At 38.2% G+C, this 17,599-nt stretch overlaps 1 protein-coding gene across 1 annotated transcript in view; it reads left to right on the top strand.

The window, feature by feature from the left end:
• The window catches only part of CACNA1B (calcium voltage-gated channel subunit alpha1 B), a 275,653-nt gene that overhangs the window by 41,871 nt on the left and 216,183 nt on the right, over positions 1–17,599 (top strand). Inside the window, 1 exon segment of the mRNA XM_044659657.1 lies at positions 6,323–6,366. Coding sequence (XP_044515592.1) covers positions 6,323–6,366 — 44 coding nt within the window.

Genomic DNA, 17,599 nt, shown 5'->3' with positions numbered 1-17,599 from the left:
GTTGGATATTAATGAAGTTACTTGACTATTTTCCCAAATCCCAGTCTGTGCTGTGTAGACATAGACCATGTGCACATTACAGATGGTCTTTGCAGGATGTCCGGATGGTTCCATGGAAATTTTCAGCAACGTTACTCCTAGGAGTGAAGCAGACAGAACACTGGAAAAGGATGAACTTTCCCCTTCTAGACTGTGGCTGAACCCAGCTCCTGAGGAACCGGGAAGTTTGGCCAAAGACCCAGGAGTCATTTGTTTAATTAATTTTTATTAAGTGCGGTTCTGGTCACTGTGGGGAGCCACAGATGAATCAGAAATCATCCCGGTCCTCAAGGAGCTCATAGTCTTGGAGAAGGCACAAAACCCATACACATATTCAACAAATATCATTTAATAATCCTTTAAGTACCTTCTATACTATATGTTGGGCCCTGTATTGGGCTCTGAAGATACTTGGATTATGACACCAGCCCTAATTAGAACATTTTGGCTTAAGCACTGGCTGTCCCTCATTTCTATAATACGCTCCCTGTTCACTTTTCTTTTGGAATCTCTAGCTCCCATGTGAGGCCTTTCCTCACAAAGGAGCTAGAGTTAAGTGACTTGACCAAGGAAGGTCAGCAAATATCTGAGGTCAGACGGATTTGAACTGAGGTCTTCTTGACTCCCGGCCCAGAGGTATATCCTCTGAGCCACCTTGCTGCTCCCTCCTCTCCATATTATCTTTGTTTATTTTGTGTTTGTTTTGCATCCAGTCTGTGTGTACTTAAATATATGTATATGTTATTTCCCTGATTTGAATATAAGCTACTTGAGAGCAGGGACTTTCACCTTAGTCTTTACATCTCTAGAGCTTAGCACAAGCCCATTATATAATAGGCATCTAATAAATTCTTGTTGATGGAGCAAAATATGTAACTCGAGTACAAGAGAAAATGAGATGAGTTCAAAGGAGGCATCCAAATGAGTGCTAGAAAAAGTCTGAGAAGGGAGAAAACCCTTTCAGCTGGAGGGGGGCAAAGGTGAGGGTGAGGGGAGCCGAGATTAAATAAGGGAAATCTTCCTGGCAGGGGGAGCATCTAGTTGGCCTTTGAAGAAAGTAAAGGATGTAAACAGAGAGAAATGGCAGGGTAGGAGGAGGGGAGTCCATTGCTGGTGTCATGGTGAACAAAGGCATAACAATAAGAGAAGGCTGAATAACTACTAGGAAGACTAGAAAGAGGGAATAATCCGAGCCCAGGCTAGAGGGGCGAGAGAGACTGCAACCATGTGGTAGAGAGACTTGAATACCAAAATGGGGAGGTTATATTTTATTTCATGGGTAATGGGCAAGATTTTTCATAAATGTGATCAGAGTGGAGCTTTTATTGGAACAAGCATGTGAAGGATGAATTAGAGAAAGGAGGAATAGGAATAGGAAGTTAATTAGGAGTCGATTGCTACAGTTCTTGCTCTCCCTTCTCTCTTTATGCCTTCATATTGACAACCCTGATAACTATAATGCTTTCTTGCTCCTTCTCTGTCTCAGAATCCTCGATTTCCTTTAGAATCAGCTTGTGACACTTTCTACATAAGGTCTCTCTTGGTACTTCTAGTTGCTTCCCCAACCGGAATTACTTAGCATCTGCTTTGTCTAATCCTCACTGTAAAAGGAGACATATAAGTAGACAAAGGAAAATGAATGAGAAAGTTGTTATGGAGGTAAGATTGATAAAACTTGATAGATAGAAAGGGAGGACTTAAGAGGATTTCAAGGAAAGCATCCTATCTTGGAATTATAAGAGACTTGTATTCAAATCCTAGTAAATGGAGGTAGTTATCATCAGCATTATTATTACTTAACCCTGTTCTAATCAGCCAGTCAGCATCTCAGGGACCACCATTTATTTGCCTTAGAGAGCTGGCAGGGAGGCTAAGGGCAGGGGTGGGGGAGAAAAGACTTGTAGTGTCAGCCACAATGTGTAGTGGATATTCTATCTGTGGTGGAGAGGAGGATGATTTGTCCGAGAAGGAAGGGCTTTTTCTTGTAGTTTCATTTATAGTCTTCATTTGATAATTTCTGCCCTCTCCAGATCCCATTCCCTCCCTTCCCTCCTCACCAAATAGTAGAATGATACAAGATTACCCAGCAATACAGGTGGAGGGGGAACCTCCCTTTATGAAAGAGGTATGATCCAGATAAGTTGTCCATAAAGCCAATTTCTTTCTGTTGAATCTGATTTTCCCATTGGTTTTCTACACACACAAAAGAGGAAATCTATTTATTCCTCTGGGATAGGGATGGGAGTGGGTGGAAAGAAACTTGACCTCAAAGTCATAATGAAATCATGCTTAAGAATGTGACAAACTTTTTTTAGATATCCTATATTTAAATGAAAAAATATTTTTTCAAATGATAGGATAATAGAGTTATAACTGGAAGGGATATTAGAAGACATCTAGTTTAAACTCTTCTTTTGGGCTTGGAGAGGTTACAGTCACAGATAGGATAAAATCGATCCTCAGAGTTAAGTCACAAAACTCAGTCTATGTGACTATCCTTGTGTGCCCTACCTAGTTCATTCCTTTAGCCATCATTCTGTACCTGAATTGAAGGAAGGAAAGTTGAGGGGGTGGGGTGCTGATGTCCAAGGATCCTTAAGGCCATGCAAAAGCCATCCCCCAAAATTTGGATCTGGGGGCCTGAGAGGGACTCAGACGATCCTCAGAGAAAGGAGGCTAAGGCTCAGTTTTGAGAGCCATTTCCTACTGGCATCTTCTTCAGTCTCCTTTTCCCTTTCCCTTCTCTATATCATTTCCTGCCCCCATTTCTTACCCCCATCCTCCCTCAGGCTCCCGAGTTGGCCCTTTTGAGGCTCCTTCCTATGAAGCTATTTTTCATAGAAACCAGATAGAAGGTTGAGGAAATCTGTGGGTCTGCCATTTTTTCCCTGGCTCGGGAGATAACTTAGTGCCCTGGTGTGGAATATCTCACTTCTTCAGGTAATAAGATAGATATCAAATAAGTATTAAATCTGAGGCAGATTCTGTGGTGGGGAAGGCTAGATATACTTGGTTCACTCTTATTTCATCTTTACAAAAAAGGCACTTTCAGAACGGCATGTTTTCCTCCAAAGCTCCATTATATTTTGTTCCCTTAGAAAAAGTAATTGCCACTCACTGGATAATTGCTTCAGAGTCCAGAGCTCAGGGAATTGAGGAGTTGCCTCAAGGGTGGGGCACACAGATGGCATCACAATAGCCTTTTGGCTCAAGGCTCCTAGTTTAATACTCAGCATGGCCCTCATCCTCCCCTCAAGTTCATAACTCGTTAGAGTTAGAACTAGAAGGAAAGTTGGAAATTATTTAGTCCAACTCTTTCATTTTACAAATCAGAAAGCCGAGGTCCAAGAGGGGAAGTGACTTGCTAACAGTCACACCGTTAATGAGAAGTAGTCAGAATCTGAACCCAGGACTTCTCCAGATTCATTGACTTTTCCATACTACAATATGAAGCACTTTTCTATAAGCCTATTTGAGTGGGTCCTCCTTTTTCTATTCTTCAGCCCTTATTCTACTGTTTTAGAGGCGGGAGGAGGGACCAATGAAGGTAGCTGTTTCCTGGTCACTATCTCTCAGACAACGAGGATGCTTGTTTTGTGATGTCTTGTGAAGGCAAAGTTCAGGGATCTGAATGATCTCTTTTCCTGGGAAGGGCTAAGGATGCTCTATGAGGTAAACTTGCCTCTTTTTGCCTTGATTCAGCAATGCTGGTGGGCTTCAGGCAGGGGATGACACGGAGCTATAATTAGGGTTGGGCAAGGAGGTTTTTGCTTCAGGATGCAGAATTTAGAAGGTGTGAAAGAAAGCATTTGTAGTACTTTAGGAGCACAGAAACAATAAAGAACCTAGTTAGTAAGGAAGAGTTAAAATAGGAAGCTACCAAATGGCTAGCTACCTCCTCCTCAGTAACCAACTTACAGGTGAGCTTGTCTCCGCTCTCAGTAAACCAGCACAGCACTTCTGTGCTGTCAGCTTGAGAAGTTGATTTGCAGGAATGTTCTTTGCCACTGGCCCTGGGCATGGTTTGTGCTCCCTTGAGCACAAATGTTCCTAGTTATGGCTCTGAGTACAATGGTTGCCTGGGCTAGATGGGACATAGCTGTAGGTAAGGAGGTTCTCCATGTAATTTGAAGAAATCTCTGGCCCACAACAAGATAGGGAATAGCAAGTAGGGGAGATCTGGGAGTTGGAAGAGTTAGGAAATTAACCATCCCTGCTGGGCACCTCAGGATCATTCAATACCCAGATTAGAGAAAACTTTGTTTCTGGACAGGACCAGTACTGAACTTGCTTAACATTGGTCTCAGTGAGGCAAGCCTTCTGATTTGGTGGTTTTATGAAAAGGACACAGGAACCTTGGCTCTTGATGCTACTATTGAATGTGTATGTGTGTTTAATAAAGGGTTAAACAATGAGGGTTAAGTGACTTGCCTAGGGTCACACAGTTAGAAAGTATCTGAATCCAGATTTGAACTCTGGTCCTCCTGTACCCCAGCCCTGGCTCTCTATCCACTGAACCACCTAGCTACTCCCTAGAATATGTTTGTAGGTAAATCACTCACTGGTCCTTTTCTGCTCTGCTTTTCCTCCTAGTGCAATAGGACCTAACTCTGAGTTTGGATTTGATCCCACAGATAATTGGGAGCAATTATTGGTCTTAGAGCAGGGTAGTACTATGATCAAAGTTATGTTAAAAAGATTAATTTTTCAATGTGTACAGGATGGATTGGTGGGATGGGGTGAGCCTGGGGTAATGGGAGAGATTGTCTTAGTGTTGCAGATGTGGTCAATTTGTTTTCATAGGCATCTATGAATTGTGGTGGGATGAGGTCCTAAACTGAAATATGGCTTGGGGGATAGCCCTCATATTCTAAAGGAATAGAACATGTTTTAGATGAGGATGGTAATACACACACACATACACATACACATCTCTATATGAGTAAATCCAAGAATCAGAGAGAGAAAACATATTGGAGAATATTTGGGTAAAATCATTGGAAGGAGAGATAGAACTCTCCTGTCTGTCTCTCTCCTCTCTGCTTTCTGGATTCTCTGTCTTCCTTTAACTTTACCTTCTGCAAGAAACTTTTCCCAGTCTTCTTTAATCTTCATATCTTCCCTCTGAGAGTACCTAAAATTTATCCCTCCTATATAACTTGTTGGTTCATAGTTGTTTACATGTCTCCCTCATTAAACTGTGAGCTCCTCGAGGGCAAGGACTATCGTTGGCCTTTCTTTGTACTCCCAGCACTGAACATAGTATCTGGTGCATAGTAGATGCTTATTAAAGGCTAGCTGACTAACTGATTGACTGATTATTGTTGTGGGAACATTCTGTAGACCACTTGGACAGGAGGAGAACATGGATGAGGTTTTCAGCCCAGAAATGGAGATAAATAGTGATAAAATCTTTAATTATTTAGGCATCTATTTGAAATTTAATTTTCTCTCTGCCAAAAGCTGAACAGTATTCTTGGCTTATCCTAATGACAGTTTCATCCTCCAAAAGGTGGAGAAAAGCAAAAAGACAAAAATCTGTTCTGAATTAGATTATGAACAAGAAAGAAATAGTTGTTTGAGGTACCTTGAGAACCTTGGAGGGTGGGAAATGATCAGTTTATTTGGAATACATGATGAAGGAGTGGAAATAGCCCAACATTCACTGCAGAGTTTGGAAGAATAGATCTCAAAGTGTTCAGAGAAGGAATAGGTAATTTCCTATGGCTTAAAATTCTACAAAAGAAGTCAGCTCAGGACAAATTTTTGAAGACCCAAAGAGAAAACTCTAAGGAAGAATTCTGAACTGAACTATTAAAAGTGGCTGACGAGGATACATAAGCCACCCATTGACTAACCTAGATTTTTAGAAGGACATGGAACATGTATGGAAGATGGAAGAAGGGACGGGCAGCAAAGGATCAATACAAAAATATGGCATATTGTAAAAATGTCGGAAATGCACAAATACAGAATGGACTGGAGCTGATGGAATAAGGCAATCTTTTTTAAAAACCCTTACCTTCCATCTTAGAATCAATACTCTGTATTGGTTCCCAGGCAGAAGAGCAGTAAAAACTAGACAATGGGGGTTGTGACTTGCTCAGGGTCAGACAACTAGGAAATCCATTTGAACCCAGGTCCTCCTGCCTCTAGGCCTGGTTCTCAATCCATTGAGCCATCTAGCTGTCTCCTAAAGCAACTTGTTTTTGAGATACATCAGGGAAAAGAGGTAGCCAGAGGAAAGGTGAAGATTAATGCATGAGATGATAATATATAGAAGTTAGAATGCTCAACTCCTTATTTTGTCTCCATTTTTTCTGCCAAGTACTATGAATGATCTTTAGACAGGAAAAGATGGGCTAATATGACTAGCTGGTGGTTAATGCCTGAGATAAGTAAAAAGATAATGAGGAGCCCCTTGATGCACTCAGTGAGTTCAAGTCACCAATTCTAGGCAACTTAGCCTAGGATACTAAACCAATAGATGTGACTGACAAAACTACTTCCAATGGACTTTGAGAGATCATGGAGAATGAGAAAGGTGCCACAGGTCTGGTGAAGAGCAAATGTTATCTGTTTTTTCAAAAAAGCAAAGAGCAGTGGTTTGCTGATCCTTGGCCAGTGAGCTTGACTTTTGGCAGATAGAATGTATTCATCAAGGGATGATTAACAAACATCTAGGGGGGGGAAAAACCATGATCACAAAAATCCAGTATGATTTCACTTATAAATAATAGCGATAGATCATTCTAGAATAACTGAATTATTTTTTTGGTGGGAGGGGCAAGATTGGCATGGGATTAAAGAGAATACCAGAGATTTAAATTTCATAGATTTCAATAAAGCATTTGACACAGTCACTCATGTTATTCATGATGACAAAGAGGGAGTTCTAGGACAGTTCAGTTGGTGGCATAGTGGATGGAGCATTGGACCTAGAATCAGGAAGACCTGAATTCAAATTTGGCTTCATATGCTTACTAGATGTGTGTTCTGGAGCAAGTCACTTGCTTAAGCTCTATCTGCCTTGGTTTCCTGAGCTGTAAGATAAGGATTATAATAGTACCCACCTTGCAATGTTGTTGTGAAGATCAAATGAAATAATATTTGTAAAAAGTACTTAGCATGGTGACTGGTACATGGTAGGCACAATATAAATGTTTATTCCTTCCCTCCCTCCATGGGCTATATGGCAGCAGTTAGATAGATTCAGGTCTAACTGAATGAGTTGACCTAAAAAATAATCATTAACAACTCAACTTGGAGTCTCTAGTGGGACTCCCCTAAGAGTCTGCACTGGGCTCTGGGTTAACATTTTTATCAATGACTTGGACAAAGGCATGAATCATCAGCTTATCACATATAGAGGACAAAAAGCTGGGAGGGATAGCTAACCCACTGGATGACAGAGTCAGGATCCAAAAAGATCTTGACAGGCTAATACATGGGGCAAAGCTAATAAGATGAAATTTAATAGGAATAAATTATAGGGAGCATCTTTGAAATTATCTGTACTGAGATCAAGCCAGGAACCTTGTTTGGCACCAGTGTATTGAGTGCTTTCCAGCTGCTGAGGATTTTCAAAGTCACAAAGTAGGTCCAGAATCTAAGTCCCAGGGCTTCTTAACTTGGATTCTGCGAACTCGGTTTCTTGTTTGTTTTGTTTTTCCTAAGCTTCAAAGAGTACCAATAGTGTGTAGTTTGTTCATCTTTATTATATGTATTATTTGTATGGTTGATTAATTTTACTCCATAATGATTCTCTAAGGAACCTATGGGTACTTTTGTGTAGATGAAGTTTCTCTTTAAAATTTTTTAAAATTAAGATTTAATTCATACCTTCTGTTTCTTATATCACCATTTATCCCAAATCTCCCTCCCAGTGCCCCTTCCAGAGAGTCATCTCGTATAACAAATATTTTTGAAAGAACAAAAATTTAGCACAACTGATCATTTCATTAAAAAAAATCTGAAAGTGTAAAATGTGTGATACCTGTGGACCTCCTATATCTAGGAAGGGGTGGGTTGGGGATGTCTTCTCATATCATCAATAAAATCCTGCTTGATCTTAATTATTTTGTTACATTTACTTTTGATTTTTGTTATTTGTAGTTCTGTCCATTTACTTTGTAGTAGTTACTGTCTATATGTTTTCTTGACTTTGCTTACCAAAGTCTCCATCAGTTCACATAGATCTTTCCAAGCTTCTCTGTATTCATGACATACATTATTTCTTACAGTAGTATAATCTTCAGTATTAGGGTTGCATATGCATTTAGAATGATCTGAGTTTAATTAATTTCTGCCAGACTGCTTTCTAGTTTTCCTAGCAGTTTTTTTAATCAAATAAGCAGTTTTGTTCCTAAGTAATTTATGTTTTCAACTTTAACAAACACTGGGCTATTGAGTTCCATTTTTTCTGATTCTTCTTTGCCTAGTCTCTTACACTGATCTTTCTGTTTTTTTAACTTGTATCATATGGTTTTGAGGACTGCTACTTTATAATAAGTTTGAGATCTGAAAGTGCTATTCCCCTTCCATCCCTATTTCTTTTCATCATTTCCCTTGAATTTCTAGGTTTAAAAAAATAAAATGAATTTTGTTAATTTATCAAGTTCTCCAAAGTATCCTTTAATAACTTGATTGGTGTTATAGTTATTAATATAAATTTAATTTTGGAAGTATTATCATTTTTATCATACTGGTATGGCCTAACCTTGATCACTGAATATTCCTTCAACTTTGTAGTTGTTCTTTATTTCTTAAGGAGGGCTTTGTAATTGAATCTATACAAGTCTTTTGTATGCCTTAGTAGGTTAACCCCCAGATATTTTATGCCCTTTTTGGTTATTTGGAAAGGAATTTCCCTTTTTATTATTTGTTCTAATGTTTTGTTATTATAAAGAGATGTTTTTGACTTTTGAAGATCTATTTTATAACTTACAACTTTAAGTTATTAATTTCATCAATGAATATCTTAGGTGATTATGTAGAATTTTCTAATCAAATTGTTATATCATAAGCAAATAAGGATACTTTTATGTCCTCTTTATCTATCTTTATGCTTTTATTTTATTTCCCTTCTCTTATTGCCACAACCAGAGCTATATCAAATAAGAGTAAGGAGAATAAGTGTTCTTACTTCACTCCTATATTTATTGGGAAAGCTTCTAGCATATCCTCATTGCATTCTTGTTTTTGGTTTTAGATAGATGCTTTTTAGGAAATTTTAAAAATCTGTATGTGCATAAACTTTGTAGGGTTTTGTTTTTAGCATAAAAATTTTGTACTTTGTCAAAGACTTTTTCTGCCTCTGTTGATATGATCATGTGGTTTTTGTATGTTTTTGTTTATAATACAATTAATTATATAGATTGTTTTCCTATTGCTGAACCACTTTGCATCCCATTTGTTCGTAATGAAAGATTTTTTTGGATAAATCATTTTAGTCTATTAGGATTTTGTTTTAAATTTTTGAGTAAATGTATTTATCACATATTCATATTCATATATATTCATCACAATGTTCATTGATTATATTGGCTCATAGTTTTCTTTCTGTGGTTTTCCTTCCCAGGTTTAGGTATTAGGACCTTATTTGTCTTACAAAAAGAATTCTGAGAGTGTTTTTTTTCCCTCAGTTTTTGAGAACAGTTTGTGAAGTAGAGGTACCTGTTCCCTAAAAGTTTGATAGAATTCTCCTGTGAATCCATTAGGATAAGAAGCTTTTTCTTTGGTAATTCCTTTACAGCCAGATATATTTCCTTTTCTGAGACTGAATTATTTAAAGTTCTTTAGCTAGTATTCTAAAATCTGAATATTTTTTATTTTTGAAGATATCCTACATCTTTTGCGTTCTCACTTTTAATAGCACATAACTGTTCATTATATGTTCTGATTATTCTTTTTATTCTGGTTTTGCTGTGACTTCACTTTGTCCCTTTGCTATTTCATTGATTTGCTTTTGTATTCTCTTCTTTTTAATCAGATCATCTAAGGGTTTATCAGTTTTATCTATCTTTTCAAAGAATCAGTTTTTAGTTTTATTTATGATTTCTATGAGCTTTTTTCTTTCTATTTTATATATTTCCTTTCTAATTTTTAATGTCTCCTTCTGTGTTTATTTTAAATTTATTTATTTGTTGCTTTCTAATTTTTAAAATGTATATTAAGTTCATTAATCCTCTCTTTTTCTATTTTGTTAATGTATGTTTGTAAGGATATGATTTTTCCCCTGAGGACTGCTTCATCTGCATCCCAGAAATTTTGGTATGTTGTTTCATCATTATCATTTTCTTTTACACAGTTATTAATTGTTTCTATGATTTGTTCTTTGACCCACTCATTATTTAGGATTTCATTGTTAAATCTTCATTTGGGTGGTCTGTATCTTTTGTTTGGGGAACCAATGACTATTTTCATTGTGTTATGATCTGAAAAGGATATATTAATTATTTCTGCCTTCTTACATTTGTTTTCAATTTCTCTATGCCTTAGTACATGAACAGCTTTTGTAAAAGTTCCATATGGTGCTGAGAAATATGTATATTCTTTTAACTCTAGTTTCTCCAGGAATTTGTTCAGTTTCATATTTTCTCTTTTGTGTAGTTTTCTCATTGACTCATCAAAAACTGAGAGAGGAATAGTTAAGTCTCCTGTCACTATTGTGTTATTGTCTATGTCTTCTTGTAGCTCAGATAATATTTCCTTTATGAATTTGAATACATTTGGAACATATGTGTTAATTACTGATATTGGTTTGTTGCTTATGGCTCCTTTCAACATAAAATAGTTTACTTACTTATCCTTTTTTATTTTTGAATGTTTATTTTTGCTTGTCAACTCTTGCTCTTTTGGATTCACCTAATGCATAATAACATTTTCATATCCCCTTAGTTTTATTTTGTATATATCTTTCTTTTTGAAATGTGTTTCTTTTAAGTAACAGCTTGTAGAGTTTTGTTTTCTTATCCAATATGGTAACTTTTTTTTTGTTTTATTGGACCATTTAATCCATTCACATTGAAATATACTAATGTTAGTTTCTGCTCAACTGTTCTGTTGTAAACACAGTGCTATTATCTTTCAGTTACTTTACCTTAATTTTTTAAGGTGGCCCTGTTTCCATTGGCTCTCTTTCCCTTACTCTGATCTCCTTCTCTTGTTTGTTACCCCTTTCCCTTTAGGGTTTTGTTTTTCTCTCTCCTGCTTTTATCTGGTTATATAATTCTTTCCCCCTTTTTTTCTTCTCAACCAAATAGATCCCCCTTTCTCTCCTCTCAGTCAAGTAGATCCCCCTTTCTCTCTTCCTTTTCAACTAATCCTGTTTAATAGTTAAAAAAAAATTTCCCCCTTTCAAAAAATTTATCTCACTATCTTTGTTATCTCTCCTCTCTTTCTACTCTAGATCCTCATTCTCTGATATGTGACCCCTTTAATTATCTGGTCTTTCTCTTTACTCTGTATTCGTCATGTAATCAAAATTTTCAAGGTTTCCATTCTAGGCACTCCTTTAGAAGGTTTCTGCTTCTGCCTCAGAGAGTTTACTAAATGAATTCCTCTATTCCCAGAACAATGCCAGTTATTGTAGATCCCTGATAATGCCACTCACCACAGATCTATACCCTCCCCTGGTTACCTACCCCCACTCCCATTTGCTTCAAAATCCCCTCCTTGGGTCCATGTTCTCTTACTTCCCCAGTGCCAGTTGCCCCCAGGAGTTCCAGCTCCCCTTACCCCAAAGTAGGATAAATGAACTTTTTAAGCACCAAATCCCCTTGTCCATACTTTGTGGAGGGTTCCTATGTCTCTTGACAGACCATAGCTCTTCACCTTTAAGGGGACATTTATCAATAAAACTCCCTCCCACAACCAAAGCAAGACCTCCTTCCTTTTTCCCCTTTTCAATTCTTCCCTCCTCCTCACTCACTCCTCTCTAGGTTTTTCTTTTTGTATGATCACAGGAGTCTTCTCCTCATTTCTAGCCCTAAATTTGATCCTGCACAACACATATTCCTCTGTCCCCCTGCTTTCCTCAGTGATCCCTTTAATATACCCTCTCATATTGTAATGTAATTGTAATAATGTATTGTAATAAATTCCTTTCTCTCTCTCTCTTCCTTCCTTCCTTCCTTCCGTTCCCTCATTTTCTCCTACTTTTCTGATTGGTGCAAATTATTTCTGAATTATTTAAATTTCCTTTCCTTTATTTTTGAAGGTTTTTCCTCTTGATCATTTGTAGAACTTATTTCTGAATCAAACTTAAATTTAGCCACTATATGTCTTAGAGTTTACAGCCTTGGGTCCTTTCTAGATGTGATATGTGAATTCTTTCAATCAATAATTCATTTTCTATGTTCAGAAATTCTGGAAAGTTCATTTCTATTATTTTCTGTGTTATACCTTTGAGGTTTTAATCCCGTTGTGTCCTTCTGTAAAACCTATGATCCTTAGGTTGCCTTTATGCATCCTGTCTTTGAGGATGTTTTGTTTGCATAGTGAGCATATTTTCTTTTGATGTTATTGTTTTTTGCTTCTTTTCTTTTAAGTTGTCCTTCACTTCTGTATATTTGTGTTCTGAAACTGTTATTTCCTTTTTTAATTTCTTCGGTGAGATTTGCTCATATAGGTCCCAGTTTCTATTCTACTAATTAATTTTGCTGTGCAGGTCATAAATTATGCTCTCAAATATTCTTATTTCTCTTTTGAACCAATAATGAATGTTGTTTGTTGGTACCTTGTTCTTCTCAAATTCCACAGGGCTCTCCATTTAGATCATTTTTCTTCATTTTGCTGTATTTATTCATAGATTTCTGATCTCACTGATTAGATCTGGGGGGCCATGTTTCCTTCTGTTGTTAATATTTTTCCTGCTGATTTATCTGCAAGGTCTTGACATTTTCTTCTTTCTGAGATCCTTGGTAATTTTAGTCCCTGCCCCCCTTATTTTCCCCTTCTTACTTTCTGACTCAGTCCCTTCTGATCGTGGGCTTGATGTCAAAGCTTCTCAGCCTCCTCCCACATTGGGCAGTTCAAAGTTCACCAGCTGCCCTGAGTGCCTTTTGGATGGTCCGGACTGTTCCCAGCTGGATGCTGTGTTCTCTTTCTCAGGCTTAGTGCAGTGCCACCCCCTCAGCCCCCAACCCCCAAACACTCTGTTTTGCTCTTCTCCCTCTGGACAATTCAGAGTTTTGTCACATTGGTGCTACAGAGTTGTGGCTTCCAGCAGAGTTCCCTGTCACTACCTGAGCAAACTTTGAAAGCGGCTTGGAGTTGGGGTCTGCAACTTTGGAAAGAGGAAGTGGGGACTGAGGTGAGGGTTGGGTTTTGTTGCAAGCCCTGACTCATATATTAGGTCCTTAGGTCTACTAGTGTAGCCTTGTTGGAGGTAGCATGAGAGGCCAGGGAGAGGTTCTGAACGAGCTCAGGGTCAGTGAATGTCAGCTTGCATTTTTTTAACCTTTTCAAAACCTCTAAAATATTGCATTCTGGTTACTCTAGACCATGGAAACAGCTGAAGTTGCTTTTTATTTGGCACTTGATTTCTGTTTAGGCAAGGTTTAAAAGGTTATGGGGTCAGAGAAATGATCGTGTCCTCCATCTTCTTGCTGGACTATGACCATGGTCCATGACCACAAAGCTGAAGCTGTTTTTAAAAATATTTTAATAATTATATTTCAATATAATTGGTTTTATTTGTGATCTTATATATTTTGTTTTATACATTTAAAAAGATTATTCTGGGAAGCGGTCAATAAGCTTCACCAGACTGCCAAAGGGGTCCGTGACAAAAAAAAGGCTAAAAGCCCCTATTCCAGATTGTCTTTTTGACATCCTTATCTGAGCAGCCTATGGGGAAGCCATCCTATTCTTAGACCCATAGAGGCTCATGGTCTAAAATCGCTTTCCCATTTTCCTGGAATGGGTCTGCTCTGGTTACTCATTCTGATGTTGCTGCTGACATTAGGTTTTCCCCTGGTTGGTTATCCCCAGTGGAGTCATTTCTCATGGTCTGTTGTCCTCTGGCTTTGCCCTGGTCCATGGCCAGGATTGTTTTCCAAGCCTCTGATATAAAGTCATCTCAGCAGTGGGACGACCCAAACTGTGGTGTAAAGCTATGAGATTGAGTCTTTAGTGTAACATCTTGCAGTTTGGAGCCTATCCACATCTCTGGTGTGAACCATTGGCTGTGGGACTGTTCAGATCTATAGTGCAAAGCTCTGTAGCTCATAGGGCTATCCAAAACTTTGTGAGCTTTGTAATTCTCCATATGAAGTATTATGAACTTCAAAGTAGGGAGCAACTACTATGAAATGTTCCCTTGTTTCTTGCTCTTGTAAAGCAACAATTAGTGGAAGGAATTCAAAATTGCTTAGAACTGATTCTGGAAAATTTGTTCAGGGGTCTCTGGAATTCTAGGATTTCCTAGTCCATAGTTGTGTCTGCAGGAACTTGGGCAACCCCATAAATATCAATAGATGATAGCTTGTCATGACCACTTGTCCTAGTCAGTCCATTCTTAAATGATTTATAGGGGAGGATCATTGCTGATGTATAGGTTGGACTAAATGAATAGGTTACGCCAACATTAGCATCCTTGGATTCTGTAGTATTACCTTTGGATTAAAAAAAAATCAGTGTTATAACTACAAGATGGGGGAGGTGTTGGACAATAAACTCGATATAAGTCAATTGTGATATGGTCACTGTGTGTATACTCTGCCCTGACCAGACTCTATATGGAGTTCTGTGTTTAGTTTGGGATGCCACATTTTTAAGGACATTAGTAAACTGAAGAGGTTCCAGAGGAGAGCTACAATGATAAAGGGCCTTGTGATCATATTAAAGGATTTGGTACTGATTAGTCTGCAAAAGAAAAGATTTATGGGAGACCTGATTGCTATCTTCAAGTGTTCGTAGTTATCACGAGGGAGAGGGAGTAGGCTTATTCTACTTGTCCCTAGAGGGAAGAAACTAGGAACCTTGTCAGAAGTTGCAAAGAGATGATTTAGGATCCATACAAATAAAAACTTCCTAATGATTAGACTGGGCTGCCTCAGAAGTGGGTTCCTGATCACTAGAGGTCTTCAGGTAAAGCCTGGATATAAATACTTAGTGGGTTTGATGAAATTCTCAGTTAGGTACAGATTGGACCAGATGATCTCTGTGACCCCTTCTAGTCCTGAAATTATGTGATTCTGTGAAGAGGTGATGAATGTAGTGGCAGTAAGAAAAGAATGAATGATTGAATTACTATGGAGCTTGAACCCATGGTGATGTATTAGAAATGGGGTTTGATTTAGAAGACATAAGTACCTATGATAAATTAAATGATCAACTGTGATTCCAAATGACCAGTAATAAAGGATGATACTCACCCCTTGATAGGTGATAAATTCAGGGTACAGAATAAGGCATTTTGACACAGCCAATATAAGAATTTGTTTTTTCTTGATAATGCATGTTTATTATGAGTTTTGTCTTTCTCCCCCAATGGATTGGAGAGGATGAGGGAGAGAAAATAAATTTTTGTTAATTGAAAAAAAATTAATTCTGTGAACTATAAGAGTACTTCTTAGAAGATGTGGGACTGAGGGAAAGGATAGAGGCAAAAACATCACTGAGATTTAAAGTCTGGGTAATCTGGAGGATGATGATACCATTGGCAAAAAATAGGGATGTCAAGAGGAAGAACAGGTTCTGGAGGAGATGATGAATTTGGTTTTGGACATGTTATGCCTTAGTATGTGGTGAGATGACAGATGGGTAGACAATTGGAAATATAGGACTGGAGATTTAGGAAGAAATTAGGACTGGAGATATAAATACGAGACATTTACACAGAGGCTTGTTAGTTCTACTCAACAAACCTGAATTAAGTGCCTAGAATGAGCTCTGTTCGCATTTCGATAAGTCCTAATTATAGCCCTTTGGGAGAACATAGCACATATACAAATAATATTACTACAGTAAGAAACAACATAAGATAAGAATGTAAGAGAGGTGGATGGAGAGGCATTGAGGAAGAGATGTAAGTTAAACTGGATCTTGAAGGATTAATGAGATTTCAAAAGGCAGAGATGGGAAAACTAAAGGAGTGGAGGCGCTCTAGGTGTAGGAAATGTGAGTAAAGGAATAGAGGTAGGAAAGTTCAGGGCATATATAGAGATACCAAGTAGCATACTTGGTTGGAGCATAGAGTGTGTGGAAATGACTAATATGGTCTTGGACAAGTCACTTCCCTTCTGTAAGACTTAGTTTCCTTTTCTGTGAAATGAAGAGGTTGGACTAGATGACTCTAAATATATAACCCTATTATTCCAATAAAGATGGAAAAATAGAATGGTGTCAGATTGTGGAGGGCTTTGAATGCCAGACCAAAGAGTTTACACTTTACGCTGTAGGGAAAGGGAATCCCTGAAGGGTTTTGAGCAGAGGAATGCATGCAAGGAAGATTAGGTGATCTTCATTTATCCCACTCTTTTTTTTTGTGCTTCACTTTCTAATCTAGTCTCAGTCACTTCTCCAAAGCCTACACCTCTTCTTAACCTCCCTATTTCTGTCAAGGTGTAATAGAATGTGAAGCCCTTGAGAGTAGGTACTGTTTTTATTTTGACTTTGTATCTCTAGAACCTAGTACATTGCCTAGCACATAATGAGCCACTTATTAAATTAAATTCACTTGAATTGAGGGTACTACCTACCATCCTTCCAATTACCCAAGTTAGCAATCTTGCAATCATCTTTGACTCTCCCTCACCTACTATATCCATTCAATTTCCAATTCTTATAGCTGTTCCTTTTCAAATATGTCCTGCCAACACCCTAGCTGAAGGCCCCTATAACTTTTCACTTGAACTCTCACTATAACCTCCTCTTTGGTCTCCCAGCCTTCACTTTCTCCCCTCTCCCATCCATCCTTGGCTTCCGTTTTCTCCAATCCATTCTTGACAGCCATCCTCTCCACTACATCCTCTAGCTACCAAATTGATATTCTTGAAACATAGTTCTGACAATAAGTAGCTCTATAGTCCAGCTCTATAGTCCATGACCTGAACTAGGCTGGTGGTTGAATAAGGTATTTTGGATGTAGAATTGACAAGATTTGGTACCTGAAGGGACAGGCTAGAATCAAGGGTTGCAAGCCTGAGTGACTGGGGTAGGGATAATGGCATCAAAAGAAACTAGGATGTTGGAAGGATAGGCAGACTTCAGGAAGAGATCATAAGTTTAATTTTGGATCCATTGAGATTGCAGTGTCAGTGGGACGTCTAAGAGATTTTATTTTGGGCTGTTGGAATTTTGGGTCTGAAGCTTGGAAGAGAGACCAGTAAGATACAAAAGACTAGAGCATCATTTGCATGGTGTCTGTGTCTAGGTAGCCTCCCTACCCCCATCTCATGCCTGGAATACTCTCTCTTTCCCTCCACCTCTTGGAATTCTTCAGGATTCAAGAGCTACCTCCTCCAAGAAACCTTTTGTGATTTGCCCATCATTTTGTATTTATTTTTCATATGTTTTTACTTATGCATAGATTATTTTGCATTCACCCCTTCCC

The sequence above is a fragment of the Gracilinanus agilis genome, chromosome 2 (assembly GCF_016433145.1).
Source record: "Gracilinanus agilis isolate LMUSP501 chromosome 2, AgileGrace, whole genome shotgun sequence".
NCBI classification, from domain to species: domain Eukaryota; kingdom Metazoa; phylum Chordata; class Mammalia; order Didelphimorphia; family Didelphidae; genus Gracilinanus; species Gracilinanus agilis.
The sequence above is the reverse complement of the archived record's forward strand: the minus strand, read 5'-3'. Positions and strand labels throughout refer to the sequence as shown.